At 45.3% G+C, this 21313-nt stretch overlaps 1 protein-coding gene across 2 annotated transcripts in view; it reads right to left on the bottom strand.

Moving 5' to 3' along the window:
• Positions 1–4245: 4245 nt before the first annotated feature.
• The window catches only part of LOC144934758 (mitogen-activated protein kinase 12-like), a 32348-nt gene continuing 15280 nt past the window's right edge, over positions 4246–21313 (bottom strand). For both annotated transcript variants that reach the window (XM_078860876.1, XM_078860875.1), the window contains 8 exons: positions 20510–20539; positions 19381–19428; positions 18081–18195; positions 15684–15755; positions 12869–12945; positions 11146–11224; positions 8332–8505; positions 4246–6471 (listed from right to left, as the gene is read on the bottom strand). In XM_078860876.1, the coding sequence (XP_078717002.1) occupies positions 6410–6471; positions 8332–8505; positions 11146–11224; positions 12869–12945; positions 15684–15755; positions 18081–18195; positions 19381–19428; positions 20510–20539 (657 nt within the window). In that variant the 3' untranslated portion in view covers positions 4246–6409. The remainder of the gene's footprint in view (positions 6472–8331; positions 8506–11145; positions 11225–12868; positions 12946–15683; positions 15756–18080; positions 18196–19380; positions 19429–20509; positions 20540–21313) is intronic.

Genomic DNA, 21313 nt, shown 5'->3' with positions numbered 1-21313 from the left:
TACTGCACTGCCCTCTGCTGCCCACGACGGAATATCGTAACCTGTGTGGGTATGGTGGGTCACCCAATCCAAGCACCTATCGAGGCTCAAACCTGGTTGGCTTCCCAGATTAGTTGAGGTCATGCAAATTCTTGTTGATGTGGTCAAAAACAGATTTCTTTTTGCAATGTCACATTTGTGTAAACCATTATAAAATATAAGTAATGTATCAGCCCAGTACGTTTACTCATTAAATCCTCCTTGAATACACAGGCCATTTTGTTAATTCCTGTTTTAGAATGCCTGGAAATACATTTGTATAGTTTTTTTTTCGTGGAACGTCTCGCAGGTCAGAAAACGAATTTGCTGTACTGCCATCTGAAGCAACTCCGTTGGCTTGCAGGACTGTATCGCAACTCATTACCTCCATCTGTCAGCGATCCAGCAATCTCAACTAAAATACGTAGGACTTCAAGCATGCATTGTCAACCCCATCCAATCAATTTCACAAGTCTCAACTTGTAAATTAGAACGTGATTTCGAAAGCTTCTGACCTGGTTTAGAAATTTACATTTTAATCTTTCATAGGACACAACCCAAGCAGCGATGGAATGAAAACGCCACACCAACGTGTGCTGTATTCATGCCAGCAGTTTAGTGTAACCATGTAGGTAGCATTCAAGGCTGTGCTCCTAACGTGGGGAGCCGCGACCTAACGGTGGACAGATAATGGTATATGAAAATAAATAAATACATTACGTACAGAAATTGCATACTTATATTTCAGTTCTACCATGTGGCAATGCACTCAGCCACACCACTCATTTTATTTAATAATAATACCATTTATCCAAGAATGGAGTTTCTGTAGGTTAGCACGTTGAAATTGCAATGCAGAGCTTGCTGGTTCGATTTGATCTACCGGAGGTCCGGTAGCTGCTGTTTAAACAATGGGCAAGCATCCTAAATATCCACATTTTTGTCCATCCAGAAGAATAAATTGATACGCGACAGAGAGTCAATCAGCGGTAGAGTGAAGGAAGTTAGTCTACTCCCACCTCTTCAAACGTCTGGCCAGCGTGTAAGAGTAGGCAAAATAGCCTCTAGGTAGGCTTCTCTAGAGGCCCTTCCACCCGCAGTGGCGTGAGCAAGGAATTGCAGGGCTGCACCTTTTCCTTCTATTTTCTATCGAGTCAAATACCACCAAGTCTCAATATATTGTTTTCAGAGGAGCCGTACAGCACAATGAGAAACATTTTGGGAAGTGTTTTGCAAGTGGAAAAAACTAAGTACCCAGAGCAAACCCTCACTTAGCAGGGGTTAACACTTAAACATCTGTGCTGATGCAACCAAGAACCCATTTTCTGTACTACCATCAGGAGTTTATAATTAGTAATGTACTTATTTATCCTACAAGTGGAAGAAAACTGAAGCAAAACCCATGCGCATGAGGGAGAAACACAAATCCTCTGTAAAGATGGAATCAGATGGCGATTAGTCCACTTGTTGTACTTCTTTCTCCTGGTGAGCCAGCGGATGGCACCGCCTCGACACCCACGGGAAGGGAGTTTCACAACATGATAATTGTTTTTTTACCCTTCTATCTCATACTCTGATGGTGCATTGTCTTTGAGTTGTGCGCCTTTTGGCGTCATCTGGTCCAACCCATGTGAGACTAGGCTCTAAGGAAAGCTGTCTCGGGTGTGGACCAATCAACTTCAAGGACAGTGCACATTATCAGAGTTATGTTCTTTTGTTTGTATTATGACTGCAGGTATTGCGGTCTATGCAAACATGACTCCTTGTAAAAAAGGTGTCAGTTTTGTTGCCAGATAGAAGGGTAAAAAACCAATTATCATATTTTTACTGGCAAATGAGGTTCCCATAGTGTAGATGCTTGCCCCGAGCTCTCATACTCTGATGGTGCATTGTCTTTGAGTTGTGCGCCTTTTGGCGTCATCTGGTCCAACCCATGTGAGACAAGGCTCTAAGGAAAGCTGTCTCGGGTGTGGACCAATCAACTTCAAGGACAGTGCATATATTATCAGAGTTATGTTTTTTGTTTGCATTATGGCTGCAGGTGTTGTGGTCTATGCAAACATGACTCCTTGTAAAAAAGGTGTCAGTTTTCTTGCCAGATAGAAGGGTAAAAAACCAACTATCATATTTTTTACTGGCAAATGAGGTTCCAATGGTGTAAATAGTTTCACAACATGTTGTGCGGCAAGCCACCAACCCTTGCTGCCTTCACAGTGGTGTGCCAAAATTAGTCCTGGAACAGTCTTCCAGACTGTTTCAGGCTGATTATGAAGCACTGCCACCATGTCATGAGCGCTGCCCCGTGCTCTCACAGATAGAACGCTGGACTTGCAATCCAGAGGCTGCCGGTCCAATTCGAACTGCGCGGCAGTTAAAACAATGCGAGAGTTTCAAATCCCACCCAAAAAATCTAAATGGGTACACCACAGCGCAATGCGGTTGGGCAAAGTGTGGGTAATCACAGTCGACGAAATACCCTCCAGAGGACTTTCTAGTGGAGGCCCTTCCACCAGCAGTGACGAGATGGTGGAGATATTATTTCCCTGACTTGGTATGCAGGAAGTCGTCAGTTCGTTCTTGACCCTGACGCCTGTACATTTTGAGTCCATGTGTTGGTTCTCCCCATAGTGGCGTGTTTTGTTTTGTCCGGGCACCCCAGTTTTGCCCTCCTTATTTAGAAACATGCGTTTAGAGTATTTGGCGATTAGAAAATCCCACATATGATATAAGCCACTTCGATGAGCTTTTGTGTGTGGCCAGGTCACCTCTGAAAAAAAAGCGAATCGCTCAATGGGATTTACCTAGGACAGCAAATTATGAATTTATTTAGTTCAGCAGTGGAGTAAGCAAGTCATTTCAGGGCCGTATCGTTTCACGTCATGATCATCTTACAGCTCAGTGGGTTTTGGAGCTTCGCAGATCAGTGTGATCCACCAAGCCTTGCCTTCACAGTTTTGAATTCTTGTTTATGGGCCAGGGCATACATTGTTATTGCCTATGGCAGCAAAACTGTAGTACCGATGTGCTAATGTATTTATATCGCAAAAGAGGGATTTACTGTATTTCATGACCCATTCATTGCAAACGGTGATCACGCACTTCACTGTTATTGGCCACAAAAGGAAATTGGATCCATCAAATCCATGCCACCGCAAGTGGCACCGCAAGTGAAATATCTGGCGCGTTGCGGGTGTGCGACACAACTCACGGCTCACCCCGTGTGCGATTCAGAGAAGCAAAGCTTCAAACCAGTAGCACACTTTCCTTTGTCCTTCGAATTCCCCCGTCAGTTTCTCTATTTTCGTTTAACTTTCCCACCCCCACACACACACACACAGTGTTGTGTAAATAGCACTCAACCCGGTCTTTTGTTACTTTTAAAATAAGCAGTGGCTCCCAAGAGGTTGGGAGACTATTATGCCCGAATACTGTTTATGGGCTCTGTCGTTTCTCTCTCTTTCTCGTTAAGTAATCCCCTTGCACTGGATGGCCATTCCAAATCATCTTGATAAATCTGGCACGAGCACGGCAGCGTGGAGAGAGAGAGCCCCCTCAAGGGCACCACCAGACCCACCTAGCAAAGAAATATGCCCGTCTCACGTAGTCGTGTCTGCTATCGATGTTATGGGCATAACTCAGCCGCAAATAGCACACGCGAGACTCCGTAAAAACACAGCGGCCCTTGTATCGCAATGGCTCAATGACCTTGGAGTGGTAGCCAGTAAGTTATGGTTTTATTAATGCACGGCATGTGACACCTTTAATATATGAATGCATTTTTATAGCCAGAACTCTGCTTGGAAATATTTCCTCCGTGAACTTTTGCTCATTCTCATTCCTGCCTATGTCAGCACAGGTAGCTTCTCATCCGATAAATATGGCACCCAGAAAGGACAAAACGATATTTTGTGAAGGGGGAAAAAATGCATTCATCATCGTCAACCTTGATCGATCCACTGCTGGATGAAGGCCCCCGCAAGCTGCCACCATCTCTCACGATACACCTTGTACCTGCACACAAGCTGGTTTTCGTCGCTACATCAACACTCCGTGTTTTGGGTACAATAATATCAAGACTTTTTCAGTTGCTCAGACAAAATAACAAAGTGGCTTTAACTTCAATGCAACGTACACGATTCGATACATCCGCTCAACACCCGTAACAAAACAAAACAAATTCATAGAGAACATTTAATTAAAGAGTTTCACGTTTTATTTATTTTTAACAAAATGGCTTCGCGTATCATTAAAAAGTAATGAAACGTCAGTGTACACGACATGGAGACGTACAAATGGGAAACGGCGCTTGCGAGATAACGGCAATGCAATCTCTTGTGTTCGGCATTGGCCTCATCAATATTAGATGCATCACCCTCCGAGCTCACGCGTTAAATTGTCACCGTGCGGGCCACGGTGTATATGCTGGGGGCACGCGGGTGATGGAGGGCGAAGATGGCAAGGCGAGATTCGAACTGGTTTGATGTAGAACAAAACAGAGGTCCTGTTACGTTTTAAAAAAGATGATGATTCATTGGAGACCGCTTCGGAATTTTCTTTAACGCGGGTTACGATTAAATTCCAACAAGGTCTTTCGTGAGTTTTAAGCGTTGATGACCCTGTTCGATGTGATGGTGTTTACACCCTTTCCACCACCCTACTCGAGTAACAAACAATGACCGACGCTCATAGAGATATTAAACCTGTACAGGAGAAACAGTGCACAGCTCCTCTTTGTAAATAATCACTACTTCGTTTGTTCACTGAAAATACCCCTGTGAAATTAAGACAATATACCGAGAGCTAAGGTGTTCTGCAGAACACCACAGGAATGCTGGGCCAGGTCACGATGCAATCGCCTACTTTATTATTTATACGGGGTTATGCCGTACGTATAAAACCCCTCACCCTGCAGATTAGCAAAACGGCAGACTATGTGCTTTTTTGTTCAATTGGAACGTTCAATGGGAGTGTTGGAGACATCTGCAGAGGCAATAATTGACCGGAATGCAATGACAAACAACTGAATTGCTCAATCTTGACTTGAAGCTTGCAGGAATTAATATTCTTCGGGTCTTTTGGTAAAGTCACGTAGATAGGTTCAAAAATAAAATATAAAAAAACTACGACGTTTCGATCGCAACACAAGCAACCGTCCACCTGATTACGGTCACTTGTGTTGCGATCAAAACGTCGTAGCTTTTTGTTCATTTTTTTTTATTGTTTTTGAACCCATCTACGTGACTTTACCGAAAGACCCAAAGAATATAAAAAAAACTAAATTGCCGCCGGCTTCACGAGACAAAGCCTAATTTCCGATTCACAGTCAACAGAGAGAGAGGGTATGCAAGGCATGGATTTCCAATGATACTGTGTCGTGTAAATGTATATAACGAGAGGGCAGGCCACCCTACAGGCAGGGTGGATAGCTCACCTCTCAGCGGAAGGACAGCCACCTCTGAGGTACAAGAAACGGGGACATATCATGGAAAGATGAATATCTCACAATCACGAGTGTGGAGGACTACATGTAAATGCATAGTCTCGAACGATCCATCTCTATGCAACTGATTTTTAAGAAACGGGACTTTTATTTTACCCGGGAAGACGTACAGATTTCCCAGGGCAGTAGATACCTCGAAGAGAGGACGATCCTGGAAAAACTAGCAAAGGTGGCAACCCTTACTCACCGCTCACCTGACACACTCACCACTAACCAGTCACTCACCAATTGCACTCATCAGAAACTCACCAGTCGACTATGACAAGTAAAGTGTCATATAGTACCGTATCGATGACACGACTATTGCAATAGCACGCTTTGTCCAGTAGAAAGCACACCACTCATTTCAATTAGCATGCATTTTTTTCACCCGGGTCAAAGGTCACGGCTCAAACATAGGTGACGTTCAGTACACATAGGTTCCTGGTTTCTTCCAGTCAGAATGTATCCTTACCGACTCATGTAAGAAGATAATTACACGAGAAAATGCTGCGACAGACAGACATGCTAACAGACTGACAAATTAAGTTGCATATAAGTGTGTGTGTAGATATATGTATGATGCATATTTGCCTGCAACTGTTGACATGGTATTGTGTTGTACACCACACATTTGAACTGTAATTGAATTGGAGAGAATGTGTTATGTCAGCGATGCAGTTCATTAAAAACCTGGCATGCCGATGAGGCAAAGGAAATCCGTTTTTGCGAGAGCTCAAAGCTGTTACATTATTCGCCGCACCTGAAGTATACTCGTTTAATCAGCAAAATGTTTGTGTGTGCGAAACTGACAATCACGAAGCGTCTGCTGTGTCGATGAACCCCGGGTGTTCGCTGGTGGCCGCGAGTGGACGTCGGAGGGTGAACGCTCGTGCCGGGCCAAGCCAGGCTCTATGTTGCCAGCTGGTGCGGGTTTTTTGGATCAAAGGTCGTTATCTCGACATGGATCAGACCTGCACACACGCACACACACACAATGAACCCCCATATAGTCTTTCACAGATTGTTGGGGCAAGTGCTGTCAGCGAGCACCTATGAAGGCTGGCACGGCACACAAAGGGGGTGGGTGGCCAGCACTATACCCGGCCACCTTTGAATCCCCATTGGTGATGATTACACACCACACCAGGTGCTCATTCGAGGCCGAGTCGACCTAGAGGAGGCCCAGAACTGGCTGAGATATTCGTCACTGTTATTGGTTGTGAGTGGGAATCGAACTCGAGTCGCTGGGCTCGTAGTGCAGTGTGCTAACCACTGCACTCCCGCTCCCCTCTGTTCTGTTTTGTTGGTTTTCATAATGGAGGCTTGGGGGCGTTCGTTTTGTGCCGTTCAAGGTGAAATTCTTTGATCGGCGCCAAACGAATGAAAGGAAGAGCACCTATTATCACACCAAAATGTAAAATATAGCAATTTAGTAATAAAAAATAATTCCCTTTATCTACCCACGGAAGTGTCAGCGAGTCTCACGACTTTGGGATATTTGGTCAGAAGCTCCGTGAACGAGCGCTCGCTCGGGTTCACGTGGGAGGAAGCCACAATACTCGAAGAAACCCCACGCATACGAGGGGGCGTTACGCTCAAAACAATGCACGGATAGATTTCGATTTAAAGCTTTCGTGACTGCAGGGATTCATCTTCTTGGTTCTTTCGGTAAAGTCACGTAGAAGGGAAATAATAAAATAATAAAATAATACAAATAAAACATTAAATAATTCTCACGACGTTTCGGCCACAACGCAAGCAGCCGTCCTCAGGTGAAGAACAGGTCTGTCGGAAAGACAGCGTCTCAAAGAATAGGTTCATTCAGACGCTGTCTTTCCGACAGACAGACCTGTTCTTCACCTGAGGACAGCGTCTGAATGAACCTATTCATTCAGACGCTGTCTTTCCGACAGACCTGTTCTTCACCTGAGGACGGCTGCTTGCGTTGTGGCCGAAACGTCGTGAGAATTATTTTATGATGTTTTATTTTTATTCTTTTATTATTTCCCTTCTACGTGACTTTACCGAAAGAACCAAAAAAATGCACGGATAGATTTAAAAGTCTCTTCTTGTACTGCCATAGCTTGGCCACCTCGTGGCCCTCGTTCGAGGGCTAACCAGGCGCAGAAATACCTAGCTTGTGAAATCTGTTGAGGTCGGGTACATTCAGGGTGATTTGGTCTTTTAACAGCATAAAAAAATCACATTTTTGTTATCAGAATGGATCCCACGGCCCAGCAGAAGCGCTTTGCCGCTTGTTGCAGAGGTTCACGGTTCGAATCCAGCTGCCGCCCTGGTTAATACTGCGGGTGTAAATATTGTAGTAGCAATAATAATTATACAAGCTATGCGCTTCACAGTGGACGTTACAGATCCCCTGACATAATTCACAAGAGTGGGCTGTTGGGTGCCAGTGTCAGGGTTCAAATATGTCAAACTAGAAAATGACCCGCAAACGACTCAATGTAGAATCCTACATTAGCAATCATTGCTCCCTACTGGCAGACTAATACCCCGAGTGACTCTTGTAAATGAGACTCATCCTGGTCTCCTGCATTCTCGCCTGGCTAAACAACAGGAGCTTGAACTACCGCCTGCACATGGCTGTTCCCACACGGAGCTCAACCGTTCTAAGCCCAAGCGTTGCGCCGCGACGCAAGGTCAGGAGAAGCGGTGGTTTTTTGGGGGGAGCAGAGACGAACTCGGAGGGGGGGGGGGGGGTCAGGGAGGAGCCGGAGCTGGAGCAGAGAGGAGCAGGCAGCGGAGGAGACGCAGACGGGAGGAGCGGACAGAGAGAGAGAGAGCGAAGGGGACGAGGGAGCAGCCGTTACTTTTCCATTCGCTCGTCTCCAGCTCGACGCCCTCGAACGTCTGGTCGTACGGCTCGGCCTCGGTCTCTTCGAGCGGCTCGCGCGTCTCCGAGAAGAAGGGGTGCTGCAGCGCCTCCGAGGCCGTGGGCCGCTGCTCGGGGTCCAGCGCCAGCATCTTTTCCAGAAGGTCGATGGCTGCACGGGAGACGGGAAGGTGGAGAGGCAACTGGTGGTGTCAATTGCACCGTTAATTTGTTATTATTATCCTTACTCTGGTTTAACACGTAGGCTTTCACGCGCAATATCATCCATAAGAGGTTGTTTGGGTCAGATCGCTTAAATATATAAATGTGCCATTAAACCCACCACCACCCGACACAGCCAATTAGTAAGGTTTGTCACGTAAACAAAACACGCCAATTCGTTACTAGTACAGCACACCTGTGTGTTGGAGAGCAAAGCCACAAGATTTACAATCTGAGTAAATGTTGTGGCTGTCGCCTGATGATGCTAGTTGCAATTACGAGTGAAATGTCTTACTCAGATTGTAAAAGTTTTTAAATATGATGTACGAATCGGACAGCCAGGTCAAAGTTAAAACGAACTAGACAATTTAAATGTTGGCCTATAACTGGTAGCAATGTACACAGTGACGCTACAGGCTGAAAAATAACAACTTACACCACAGGATGTATCAGAGTGCTGTAGTAGTGCATTCCAAATATTATGAAGTTGTGTGTGTATATATATTTGTGGATGGCTTCTGATAATCAGAGGCCCTGAGCTGCAGCCCATAAAGGCCCTGCGTTAATCTGGCCCTAATTGTGGCAACCCTAGAAGGAAGAACGCAAGGAAAAATGTGTTCATACATTCATCCATCTGTATGAAGTTCATTGGTATTGAGTCTCGCGAAGCACAGCAGGAAGCGGACCATTACAGCGGTAACCTAGTCCTGTAATTTGAATCCGATCGAAAAATCAGTTGACAAAACAGTGACCCCCTCAGAAACGAAAGCAATCCGACCACATGCCCTGCCAAGCAAGCCCAGGTGGTTACTACCCATAAATGAAACTTATGATTTAACCAAAAAAATACGTCGATTTTTTCACCACGTGCTTAAACAACAGCTACACAAAGTAATCAGAAAGTCAACATTATGCAACACAGAAACATGCTTGCAGCCACAAACGTGGACAAGTGTGCATCACAAGCCTCCTCGCCCGAGCAGGCAGCCCTGAAATGCAGAACACTCTAACAAGACATCTGGCCAGTTGGGGAAGAGTAGACCAAGTACCCTCTAGGGGAGCTCTCAAAAACTCCCTCGAGTAAAGGCCCTTCCACCAACAGTGACGTGAGAAAGCATCTACGGGTGTTCCCGCACATGTAACAATGTGTTATGAAAGAGCCTGTAACAAGCAGAGGTGGGACAAAGTCATTGTTATGCAAGTCACAAGTAAGTCTCAAGTCTTTGCTCTCGAGTCCCGAGTCAAGTCGAGTCAAAGATGAGGCAAGTCCAAGTCGAGTCTGAAGTCATCAAAATCATGACTCGAGTCTGACTCGAGTCCAAGTCGCATGACTCGAGTCCACACCTCTGAGGTGGGACAAAGTCATTGTTGTGCAAGTCACAAGTAAGTCTCAAGTCTTTGCTCTCGAGTCCCGAGTCAAGTCGAGTCAAAGATGAGGCAAGTCCAAGTCGAGTCTGAAGTCATCAAAATCATGACTCGAGTCTGACTCGAGTCCAAGTCGCATGACTCGAGTCCACACCTCTGAGGTGGGACAAAGTCATTGTTGTGCAAGTCACAAGTAAGTCTCAAGTCTTTGCTCTCGAGTCCCGAGTCAAGTCGAGTCAAAGATGAGGCAAGTCCAAGTCGAGTCAGAAGTCATCAAAATCATGACTCGAGTCTGACTCGAGTCCAAGTCGCATGACTCGAGTCCACACCTCTGTGGTGGGACAAAGTCATTGTTGTGCAAGTCACAAGTAAGTCTCAAGTCTTTGCTCTCGAGTCCCGAGTCAAGTCGAGTCAAAGATGAGGCAAGTCCAAGTCGAGTCTGAAGTCATCAAAATCATGACTCGAGTCTGACTCGAGTCCAAGTCGCATGACTCGAGTCCACACCTCTGAGGTGGGACAAAGTCATTGTTGTGCAAGTCACAAGTAAGTCTCAAGTCTTTGCTCTCGAGTCCCGAGTCAAGTCGAGTCAAAGATGAGGCAAGTCCAAGTCGAGTCTGAAGTCATCAAAATCATGACTCGAGTCTGACTCGAGTCCAAGTCGCATGACTCGAGTCCACACCTCTGAGGTGGGACAAAGTCATTGTTGTGCAAGTCACAAGTAAGTCTCAAGTCTTTGCTCTCGAGTCCCGAGTCAAGTCGAGTCAAAGATGAGGCAAGTCCAAGTCGAGTCAGAAGTCATCAAAATCATGACTCGAGTCTGACTCGAGTCCAAGTCGCATGACTCGAGTCCACACCTCTGAGGTGGGACAAAGTCATTGTTGTGCAAGTCACAAGTAAGTCTCAAGTCTTTGCTCTCGAGTCCCGAGTCAAGTCGAGTCAAAGATGAGGCAAGTCCAAGTCGAGTCTGAAGTCATCAAAATCATGACTCGAGTCTGACTCGAGTCCAAGTCGCATGACTCGAGTCCACACCTCTGCTAACAAGTATACCAAAGACATCATATTTGCTGCTGCACCCTAGGGTTAACAATGTTTAAAAAAAAATAATTTTGGTCACATCCTGAAATATTGCACGCAGCTCCTGGGAATTACACCACAACAACGCAACTCAGCTCAACTCGCCAACCGCGTGGCTGTTGTACAAGTTGTCAAGTAAACAGCGACCGACCTATTGGGTTGGCGTTTGGGAGCAGGGTGGAAATCCGTCTCTTCTCCATCTTGGGCAGCGTCTTTATGTACTTGGCTGCCTGCAACAACAACAACAAACCCAACAAGAAAGTGACAACAGCATTAAGCACTCGGGGTTACAATGACGAAGAGGCATTCGTGTAAAACAGACAAACACTTCCACCGTCATGTCACGAGCCACTTCTACCACAAACACGAGTGACAGTTCCATCAAATCCGTGCAGCACCAATCGCCCACTTCGAATCGGCGTTTAGAGCCAACTGCTCGCTCTCGACGCACAGAGATGTTAGCACACTTCGGCATTTGTGTACAAATAAAACTCGACACATCAATGGTTTTACATACAAATCAAACACGTGAATTCTAGATTTGAAGCTTTCGTGACTGCAAGGATTCATACTCTTAGGTTATTTCGGTAAAGTCACGTAGGTAAAAATAAATAATAATAAATAAATAGATAATACAGTAAATTAAACTGTGACGGTCCCACCTGATGCGGGAGACTTGTGTTGCCTCCGAAGCGACGTGATTTATTATTTTATTTCTAGAATTTTTTTCTATTATTTTTATTATTAATTTTTTATTACTTTTTTATTTTTATGTACTTTTACCTACGTGACTTTACCGAAAAAACCTGAGTACAAACACGTGAAATCAATGGCTTTGTGCTACGAATAATGTGGCATTGCCCAAATCTTCGCCGACTCTACATCTTTTCTCTTTTAAGGCCGCCGTGTTATTGACAAATGCGTTGAGATTTTCTTCTTCTTAATTCTCCCTGTGCACCACTGCCAACGCAGCAGCAGTGTCACCAACAAATAATTTGTTCTGCATTTGTAGAAATGTTTTCAAGGTACCAAGATGTAAGTTTCATTTGGGATGCCAATGCCTGCCTATAAATCACGCAAAACATTAGCATACTGGTGCTGACGGCTATAGCATTGAAAATTGATGCGAGTGTGTGTAGAATTGTCATTTCCTGTTTTCAACCCTGAGTGATGCACCCTCTAGGGTATTTATTAGAGCTGGGACAGAGTCAATTAGGTCCTTGAATTGACTCATCATTGTTTTCAACTACTTTTTTTTGGTTAATTACTCGAGCCCATTTAAAAACGAACGTTACCCCAACATCCTGCCTCACAAAGGCAGAAAACCCCCTACAAGTCATGCTCAGTGCGATGACGCAGCTAACAATGGTGATGACATCACAAAACTCCGCCCATCACCTCCCTTCCAGCGGCACATATGTAAACAGAAGTGAGACTTTGTTTCTCCAATTATATCTGTGTTGTACGTATGTATGTTCGCAAAGTACGTAGTCAATCGTGCGAATCAGAAGTGCGGGGGAAGGACAACAAACTAAACACAAAAAGCAGTTTGAAATAAATTAATTTTCTATTCAGATTTAAAAGTGCAGTGGCTTCCTAATATCGGAAGCAAGAGCATTTTAGACGTCCACAGAAGCGCAACTGAAAGTGTGCGATGCAGTGACCATCTTTGTAATCCAATTGTGTCGAGAAATCGAACCGATAACCTGTGCACTAATCGACGATGAATAATTGATTAGCCCAGCTCCAGTACCGCATTAATAATTATTGGACCTGGAGGCTTTGCTCAAGACACCCGCAGCACCGTAGAACGTGATCTGGAGCCAGTGGCAAGTGCGAGGACCCCGGGTAATGAAGTGCAAGAGGCAGCTCACATTCTCGTCCATTCTGTCGACGAGGTACTTTGGAGGCGTTCCCGTCAGCTTCAGGATCAGCATCAGCTGGTCCATGTCTGGTTGCCCTCGTCAAGGCCGTTGTCATTGACAAAAACACTACAACTCGGTATACACTTTTGTTGACAGGCAGGGTTGCTAACCGTCCCGGATTGTCCGGGAGTTTCTACTGGAAAAAGACATCGATCTCTTGGTGACTATTGAACGCAATGCAGGAGATGTTAACAATAATAGGGTATTTTTATAAAGAAAATAAATTTAGTTTAAAAATCTCTGGGAATAGCTTCAGTCAGAGTTGGTAACCATATTCACAGGAGATCAATACAAAATATTCAATAAGAAATTTTCCAAATGTCCCAAGCCAAATGCAGTAGAATGGACCTTACTGATAAATACTTTGGGAATAATGAGGATCGTGAGGCCTGTGACCAAATCACCTCTCAGATCTTAAAAGCTAAGCAGGCTTAAGCCTGAATTGAGTCTGGATGGGTGACCAACATCCCCAACAGGTTTCTAGAGGCTACTGCAGTGCTACGTAGTGGGCAGCAGAGGGCAGTGCAATAACATTAATTGTTGTACTGTTCTATGCTCCCGCATCTGTGCTCCATAGCTTCACTATCCGCACTGACCAGCATGGTGAAGTGTGGTCAAATAAACCCGCACAGCCTGCACAGCAAGAGGAGACCCCACCCAGCCGTGGACCAACCAAGGGCTCGACGTCGGCATATTCTTGAGACAGAAGAGACGTTGTACAAAAGAGTCGGATTATACACGGGGTAAAAATAAAAATACAGTACTCCTAAGAACCTTTTAGAGGGGAGACTTGATTAGACATCACATAGTATGTGATTAAGACATTATAAAAAAAATTATACAAACACACGTCGACGGTGTTGTACGTTGTAAGTAAAGAATGTAACACATGGTATATGTCCATTTATGTAAAAATAATGTAAAAATCCGAGACTAATGTTTTGAGACGTCAAGCGAGGGGGGCTGTCGTACGTGCAGACAGCAAAGCGGATTACCAATTTAGACAGCAGGAACAGCAGGAGGGAGAAGGAGAAAACTATAATCACCAGAGGTGTGGACTTGAGTCATGTGACTTGGACTCGAGTCATGTGACTTGGACTCGAGTCAGACTCGAGTCATGAATTTGATGACTTGCGACTCGACTTGGACTTGCATAACAATGACTTTGTCCCACCTCTGAGATGTGGACTCGAGTCATGTGACTTGGACTCGAGTCAGACTCGAGTCATGAATTTGATGACTTGCGACTCGACTTGGACTTGCATAACAATGACTTTGTCCCACCTATGAGATGTGGACTCGAGTCATGTGACTTGGACTCGAGTCAGACTCGAGTCATGAATTTGATGACTTGCGACTCGACTTGGACTTGCATAACAATGACTTTGTCCCACCTATGAGATGTGGACTCGAGTCATGTGACTTGGACTCGAGTCAGACTCGAGTCATGAATTTGATGACTTGCGACTCGACTTGGACTTGCATAACAATGACTTTGTCCCACCTATGAGATGTGGACTCGAGTCATGTGACTTGGACTCGAGTCAGACTCGAGTCATGAATTTGATGACTTGCGACTCGACTTGGACTTGCATAACAATGACTTTGTCCCACCTATGAGATGTGGACTCGAGTCATGTGACTTGGACTCGAGTCAGACTCGAGTCATGAATTTGATGACTTGCGACTCGACTTGGACTTGCATAACAATGACTTTGTCCCACCTCTGATAATCACTGTCTGATTGGCAGGCAGCTGAGAGAGGGGGGAGGTTTGGGGAAGTGAGAGAGACAGAAATAGTGTGGGCTTGAGAATAGAGAGGGCAGCAGGAGCTATGAGAGATTTCCGAAAATAATGAGATTATACAGCACTGTAATTGAGACATCATTCCACGAATGAGGTATTTCATGTGCGTGTAAACATTGTATTCACCATTGCGTAGGCTTTCGCGGTTGTGCTGCGTAAATGTCCGAAGTGCTTTTGAGTTGTACGGGCGGCAATGACGCAACAAAACACACACGAGGCAGAGGCACAGCCATTTGGTCAGATAAAACATTTTCAAACGACCGGTCCCATTTCTTTGATGACAATTTTCCATTTTTGGCGAAGCGTTCATCCAGCAGTGGATAGATCACGCCTGATGATGATACTACGATGATGAGTGATGCCATGTTGCAGGTGAACGTGTGGTTAAATGACCCCAATAATTGTGAAACGTCTGCATTGATTCGATAAAAACTGTGACCGTTACAAAACTGACACTGATTAAAAGCAGAGGGGGTCAATCAGTACAATTTGAATATGAACAGAAACTACAGCAGACATGAAGGGTTCTTGCAACAAATTTTAGGGTAAAAATTGAACTAATATGAAAAACAACGCTTGTTAGTCAACACCTGTAGAAAAATGTCCCGGAATGTTCCTGATCTAAATCAGATCTCGGAAGCTAAGCAGGCTTGAGCCTGGATATTGCTTGGATGAGTGACTGCCACCTTACGCAAAGCAGAGGTGCAATGGGCCTTGCGGGCAGCAGAGGGCAGTGCAGAAAATCCATTGTAGGTTTGCCCTCCCCCATCATCACCAAGTGGTATTGGACCAGTGTGGTCAAACAAAAAAAAACCCGCATGACATTGGGACACCCTCATCCAGTAGTGGATTAACAAAAAAACACATGTGCTGTACATGTACAGGTTGGACAAAACTCTCTCCTCCCAACCGCTGTCCCACCACTCTCCACCGCTCGGTAAAGGTCTCCAAAGGATACGGTCATTCCCAGGAAACAGAGGCTTTCCGGTGATCATCTCCGCCATGATGCATCCCACCGACCAGATGTCCACTGCAGAGCACAGGGGACAGGCTCAACACAGCACACGCCGCAAGACGCTTCGACCAATTCACCCGGCACGTGGTGCACAGCGACGTTCCATCTCCAGCGCTCAGCAGAGAGAGCCCCGCATGAAGCTCGGATGGGCGAGCACCATGCACAGCAAGTCGCAGGCGGTGGCGAGGTGTTAACTGCCTTGCCTGGTTTATAGGAAGTCGTGGGTTCGATCCCAGCTCTGACGCCCGTATATTTGGAGTTTGCGTGTTCTTACCGTGGTCGCGTGGATTTTTCTCCGGCTCCTCCAGTTTTCCCTCCACATTTAGAATTAGCATACTTTAGAGTATTTGGCTGCTATAAATTTCCACTTGATAAGCCACTTCGTTGACCTATCATTTGTGGCAGGTTGCTTCTGAAAAAGAGCTATATATTTCGATGTAAAGCTTTCGTGACTGCAGGGATTCATATTATTGGTTCTTTCGGTAAAGTGATGTGTTGCAATCGAAACGTCGTGAGAATTTTATAGTTTTATTTTTAATATTTTATTATTTCCCTTCTACGTGACTTTACCGAAAGAACCAATAGCTATATGGTCCAGTGGGCCTTACCTGGTAAAATAAAAAATAGTTTAATCGTAGTTTATAGGTTGTGGTCATACGTGGTGGGCAGCAGAAGAAGACAAAATCAATTTCTGCACTGTACTTCTATGTGCTACACACCTTCGCCAACCCACGGTGAGCCAGTGTGGGTGAAGTAAGGCCAAATAACTCCCACGTCAGCGCGGAGTGGAAGCAAGGCTCGGGATCGACAAAGGGCTGTTCATTTACACGACACTGCAATTAATCTGGCTTTTGCGATCCAGGCCTCAAGAGGCAGGCATCGCAAGGCACTCAACAGAGTTTGAAGCGGGGACACAAGTGGCATCGGTGGGATGCGGGGAGAGCGGCGCACAATTCATTTGACGGTTTAGCCGAGCTTGGGCGTGAAACAATCTCAAAAGGTGTGGTGGTGCAGCGACGCATTTAATGAGCGTGGACAATGCGCGTGTGCGTGAGAGGTGCAGTGAGAGCCATGGGAATTGGCAGAGGGGGAGTTGCATCCATGATACAGTTCGGTAACCATAATGATTAAAAATTAATAGTGTCATCCTATTAAAATAAAAACATTAATTCGGTTAGTGGAGGAAAATGTGCGGATTTTTGCATTTCAGTATTTCCTTACCTAGCTACGAATTCACTGAAATACATGCCCACAGATTTGGCTGTTTTACGAATAAAGCATGTGGCCTTGTTGTCTGTGTTATCAATATATAAGTGGTTGATTTGCTACATGTATTTTAATATGTATGTATACTTGCCCAGATAACTCTTCCTAAACTGTTGCACCAATTTCAGCCAATCAGGTATACTGATTTGAAAGCCGATGACATTTCGTTCATGCAAACGAGACTGAAATTGAGAAAATTGTTTTACCTATGGCCCGGTAATTTCATCGTATTGACCCTTGGCGCTGTTGATCTTATCTACGATTTACAATAGCCTGGCAAATCATGCAAGCCTCACAACCGCGTTTCAAAATCATACCACAAATAGACAGAAGTGCGATATTGGAAAGAGCTGTTTGTGAGGCCGGGGAGAGACATCCAATCACATCAGGCTAACACACAAACTGGTGGGTGGTGAGGGTCACGTGGTGGGTGGTGAGGGTCACGTGGTGGGTGGTGAGGGTCACGTGGTGAGTGGTGAGGGTCGCATGCTGTGTGGTGAGGGTCGCAGCAACACAAGAGACATTCCCTGTGTATTTTCCCATATCTATGCTATTATTCTTTTACTTGTTTGCCAAGGAAAGCCTCACTGAGTCTCAGTAGGGGGCGAAGTTGCTACGTGTAATCCCAATGGAGTCATTTGCAGGGCAGTGGAGGAGTGGTTCGGCATTGAACTGTTTGGTCAATGCCAATCACATGGTATGTTTTTTTCAACTTTGGGGGAAATTGGAGAACCCAGATAAAAAAAAACATGCAGAAGAGGGGAAGGCATAGAAACTCCACACAGCACGGCACACGATCAGGGAATTGAACCCTGACACTTCTTGCAGTGAGGCACAAGTGCTAACACTGGACCACCATTACGCCTTACACAAATGCTATAAATGCCGCCAACATGATGGATGTGCCCGGTCCCAGATGTTGAGTGGTTGCGAGTGGTTGCGAGTGGTTGCGAGTGGTTGCGAGTGGTTGCGAGTGGTTGCGAGTGGTTGCGAGTGGTTGCGAGTGGTTGCGAGTGGTTGCGAGTGGTTGCGAGTGGTTGCGAGTGGTTGCAGAGTGTCCCCCGCTAACCCTACCGGTTTGCGTGTAGTGCATCCAGTTGAGGATGACCTCGGGCGCGCGGTACCAGCGTGTCACCACGTAGCCCGTCATCTCCTGGTCGGCGTGGCGAGCCAGCCCAAAGTCCAGAATCTAAGACGGGTGCAACAACGATGACAACAAACAGCAGCTGTCGTTTACCACCAAGTGTCGGTGATGTCGCCACGAAGCCCGAGCGAGGCTAGGTGCACTTTGAGGAGCATGCACATGTAGTGAGAAAAATATCCCCCGTATAGCCTCAACAGACTGTTGGGGCAAGTGCTGTTAGCGAGCACCTCTGAAGGCCGGCACGGCACACGAGGGGGTGGGTGGCCAGCACCACGCCAGGCCACCTTCTTCTCCCTAGTGGCAATATTTACACACCGCATCAGGAACTCATTTGAGGCTGAGTAGACCTAGGGGAGGCCTAGAAACCGATTAGATAATTGTCACTGGTGTTGGCCGTGAGTGGGAATCCAACTCGGGTAGCTGGATTCGTAGAACAGCGCGCTAAACGCTACCCTGCCACTCCACACACATTAATTACTGTACAGGGCTTGATGTAGCCAGCAGTCTCTACAATGAACTCGCAAGAACCAACAAAACCGCATTATTTCTGCCGGAAAGACACATGGATGAGTGGAACCTGCAGTGCATTGTGGGTTTTTCCTAAAACAGTGAAACTCTGCCACATGTAACGGCGGTGTGACACTGACACCACACGCCCCCCCCCCATGCCCAGTGATGATGGTGACGCACTTCCCCAGGCACACTTATCTTTAGGGTCAGTGGACCAATTGGAGACTAAAAACCAAATAACATTCAGGGTTCTGGATTGGTACTCAGATATCTGGTATTCGTGTGTGTTTGTAGCATGCTGAACTACGAACCCGGTAGGCCGAGTGTGGTTCCTAGTCCTGATTAACAGCAGTATCGAGTGATATCCGAAACGACCTCCCCTAGGTCGATTCAACCATTAATGAGCACTGGGGAGACAAAGGTGTCCGGGGATGATGCAAGCCACATCACCCCCTCTTGCACCATTCCAGCCTTAACAGATATTCTCCAATAGCACTTGCCCCAACAGCCTATGCAGGCCGTATGGGAGAAATGTCTTTCAAGCAATTGCCAAATATGAAATAACAAAGCGAACTCTAAAATTAGTCAATGATCAACGGCAAGAAGAAAGGAGTATGTTTGCCAACTTGCATTACCAAAACTGTGATGATGTTAAAAGCATGTAAATGACCAAGTTTACCGCTTAAAACGTTAAGTCTTGGCCATAAAGTGTCACGGTACCTTGAGCTCACAGTCTTCATTTACAGCGAGATTCCCCGGTTTGAGATCCTAGGGTTACACACAGCGAGACACGGTGCAGGAAGGGAAATTTGTAATTATTTCCCACCGACACATTTTGATGACGTAGCTAAACCACGCCAACAGCAACCTCAGCGTCCGTTCGACAATTCATAAATGCTGCATTCGTTCACTACTTCATAGGTCAAGTTTCAAAGTGGGCCGAATTTTGGACCCTGACGCCAGAACACAATGGCCAACTCCTGTAAGTGAAATCACAGCAGCCCCGTAGCATTGTGGCGGTGGGGGAGGTGAGAGAAGCCACGCACCGCTTCGGCAGGACATCCCTGCCCATGTCGGCGGGAAATCACTTGTTTCATTCATATTTAAGACTGAAGAAACGAGAAGACTTCTTCACAATTATGGCTAATCGCCTGATGAAGCTGGTTGTAATCACCATAGAAACGTCAAACTCAAATTGTAAATGTTGTGGGTTTACTCTCCAACACGCCGGTGTGCTGATGTAGTAACTAATTGACGTTGTGTTTACATGACAAACCTCATTCGTTGGCCGTGTCGGGTGATGGCGGGTTTAACGACACATTTATATTTACACGATCTAACCCCCCAAAAAAAACGTTATTATGGATAATATTGGTCGCGAAAACCTACGTGTTAAACAAATCACTTTAACACTATGAGACCTCCTTTACCAGTGGCAAAATATAGTGATAGGTTTTTACCCTTTCAACTTTTGTCGTCATCTGGTCCAACACCAATGGAGACTAGGCTCTAAGAAAAGCTGTCTCGGGTGTGGACCAATCAACTTCAAGGACAGTGCATATCATTATAATTATCAGAGTTGTTTCTTTTTGTTTGCATTTTGACTGCTTGTGTTGTGGTTATTGCAAACATGATGCCTTGTGTAAAGGTGTCAGTTTTTGTACCAGTTGAAAGGGTAAAAACCTATCACTAAATCGCTTTAACTTTGACGATCAATTTGGACTCGCCCGGAAGGCATCGTCGTTTTTGATGTAACGGCAATCATCAGATTCCCATGGATTCAGCACCAAGTTGTTTTTTACGTGAACGCATTTCCACATACAAGCGGCAGTTTGTATGCGCTACTTACCCGATGGATGATTCCAGAAGAATGAATGTACTGTATGTAAAAAACAAAACCGAAAATACGTGATGTATCAATAAAAAAAACATACGTTTAGATACACTCTGCAGCAAGTTTACAGTACTGTATATTTATACTAATTATATGGTAAGAAATGTGCACATTGTGTATGCTTGTTTCATTAATCTTTTCAAGAATGATGCACTAAAAAAATATCACATGGTACATTTGTAAGTCACCTATGGATGTTTATTATTAAATACCAAAAGCATTCACAAAGTTACGTCTGATTTGTTAGTTATTAATGTACACGGGACATCAAAAAAGCAAGCCACGGTCACTCATATTTACAGTGAACTCCCTATTACCTGTGAGCAGATGATTCTTTGCTACAGATTAACTGTGCTTGTGAACAAAAAACATCTTTGATTCATAATTGATGTTTGGGTTAGGCCACATCATGATCTGGCCAAACATCTACAATGAAGAACCCATCCACCACCCACCACCCAGTACAGCCAAACGAATTCAATTGTCACGTGGTGTGCAAGCATTTGACAACACGCCAAATTATTATCGTTCCAGCTCACTAACCCAATGACGAGTTCCAAAAGTATATCATTGCTAACTTTGGACGTAAGAATGCCGTGTTGTTAAACGCTTGCTGCACGCGACTTTTATTTATTTGGCCCTGTCGGGTGCTGGAGGGGTCTAAACCACACAAATTTGGTTAGATCGCTCCGTGGCCTTACCCAAACATCTATCGTGAATCACAAGACTGGCTGCGAAAACCGAGTACGTGCTAAAAAA

The sequence above is a fragment of the Lampetra fluviatilis genome, chromosome 11, assembly GCF_964198595.1.
Source record: "Lampetra fluviatilis chromosome 11, kcLamFluv1.1, whole genome shotgun sequence".
NCBI lineage: Eukaryota > Metazoa > Chordata > Hyperoartia > Petromyzontiformes > Petromyzontidae > Lampetra > Lampetra fluviatilis.
This window is presented reverse-complemented; position numbering and strand designations above follow the sequence as displayed.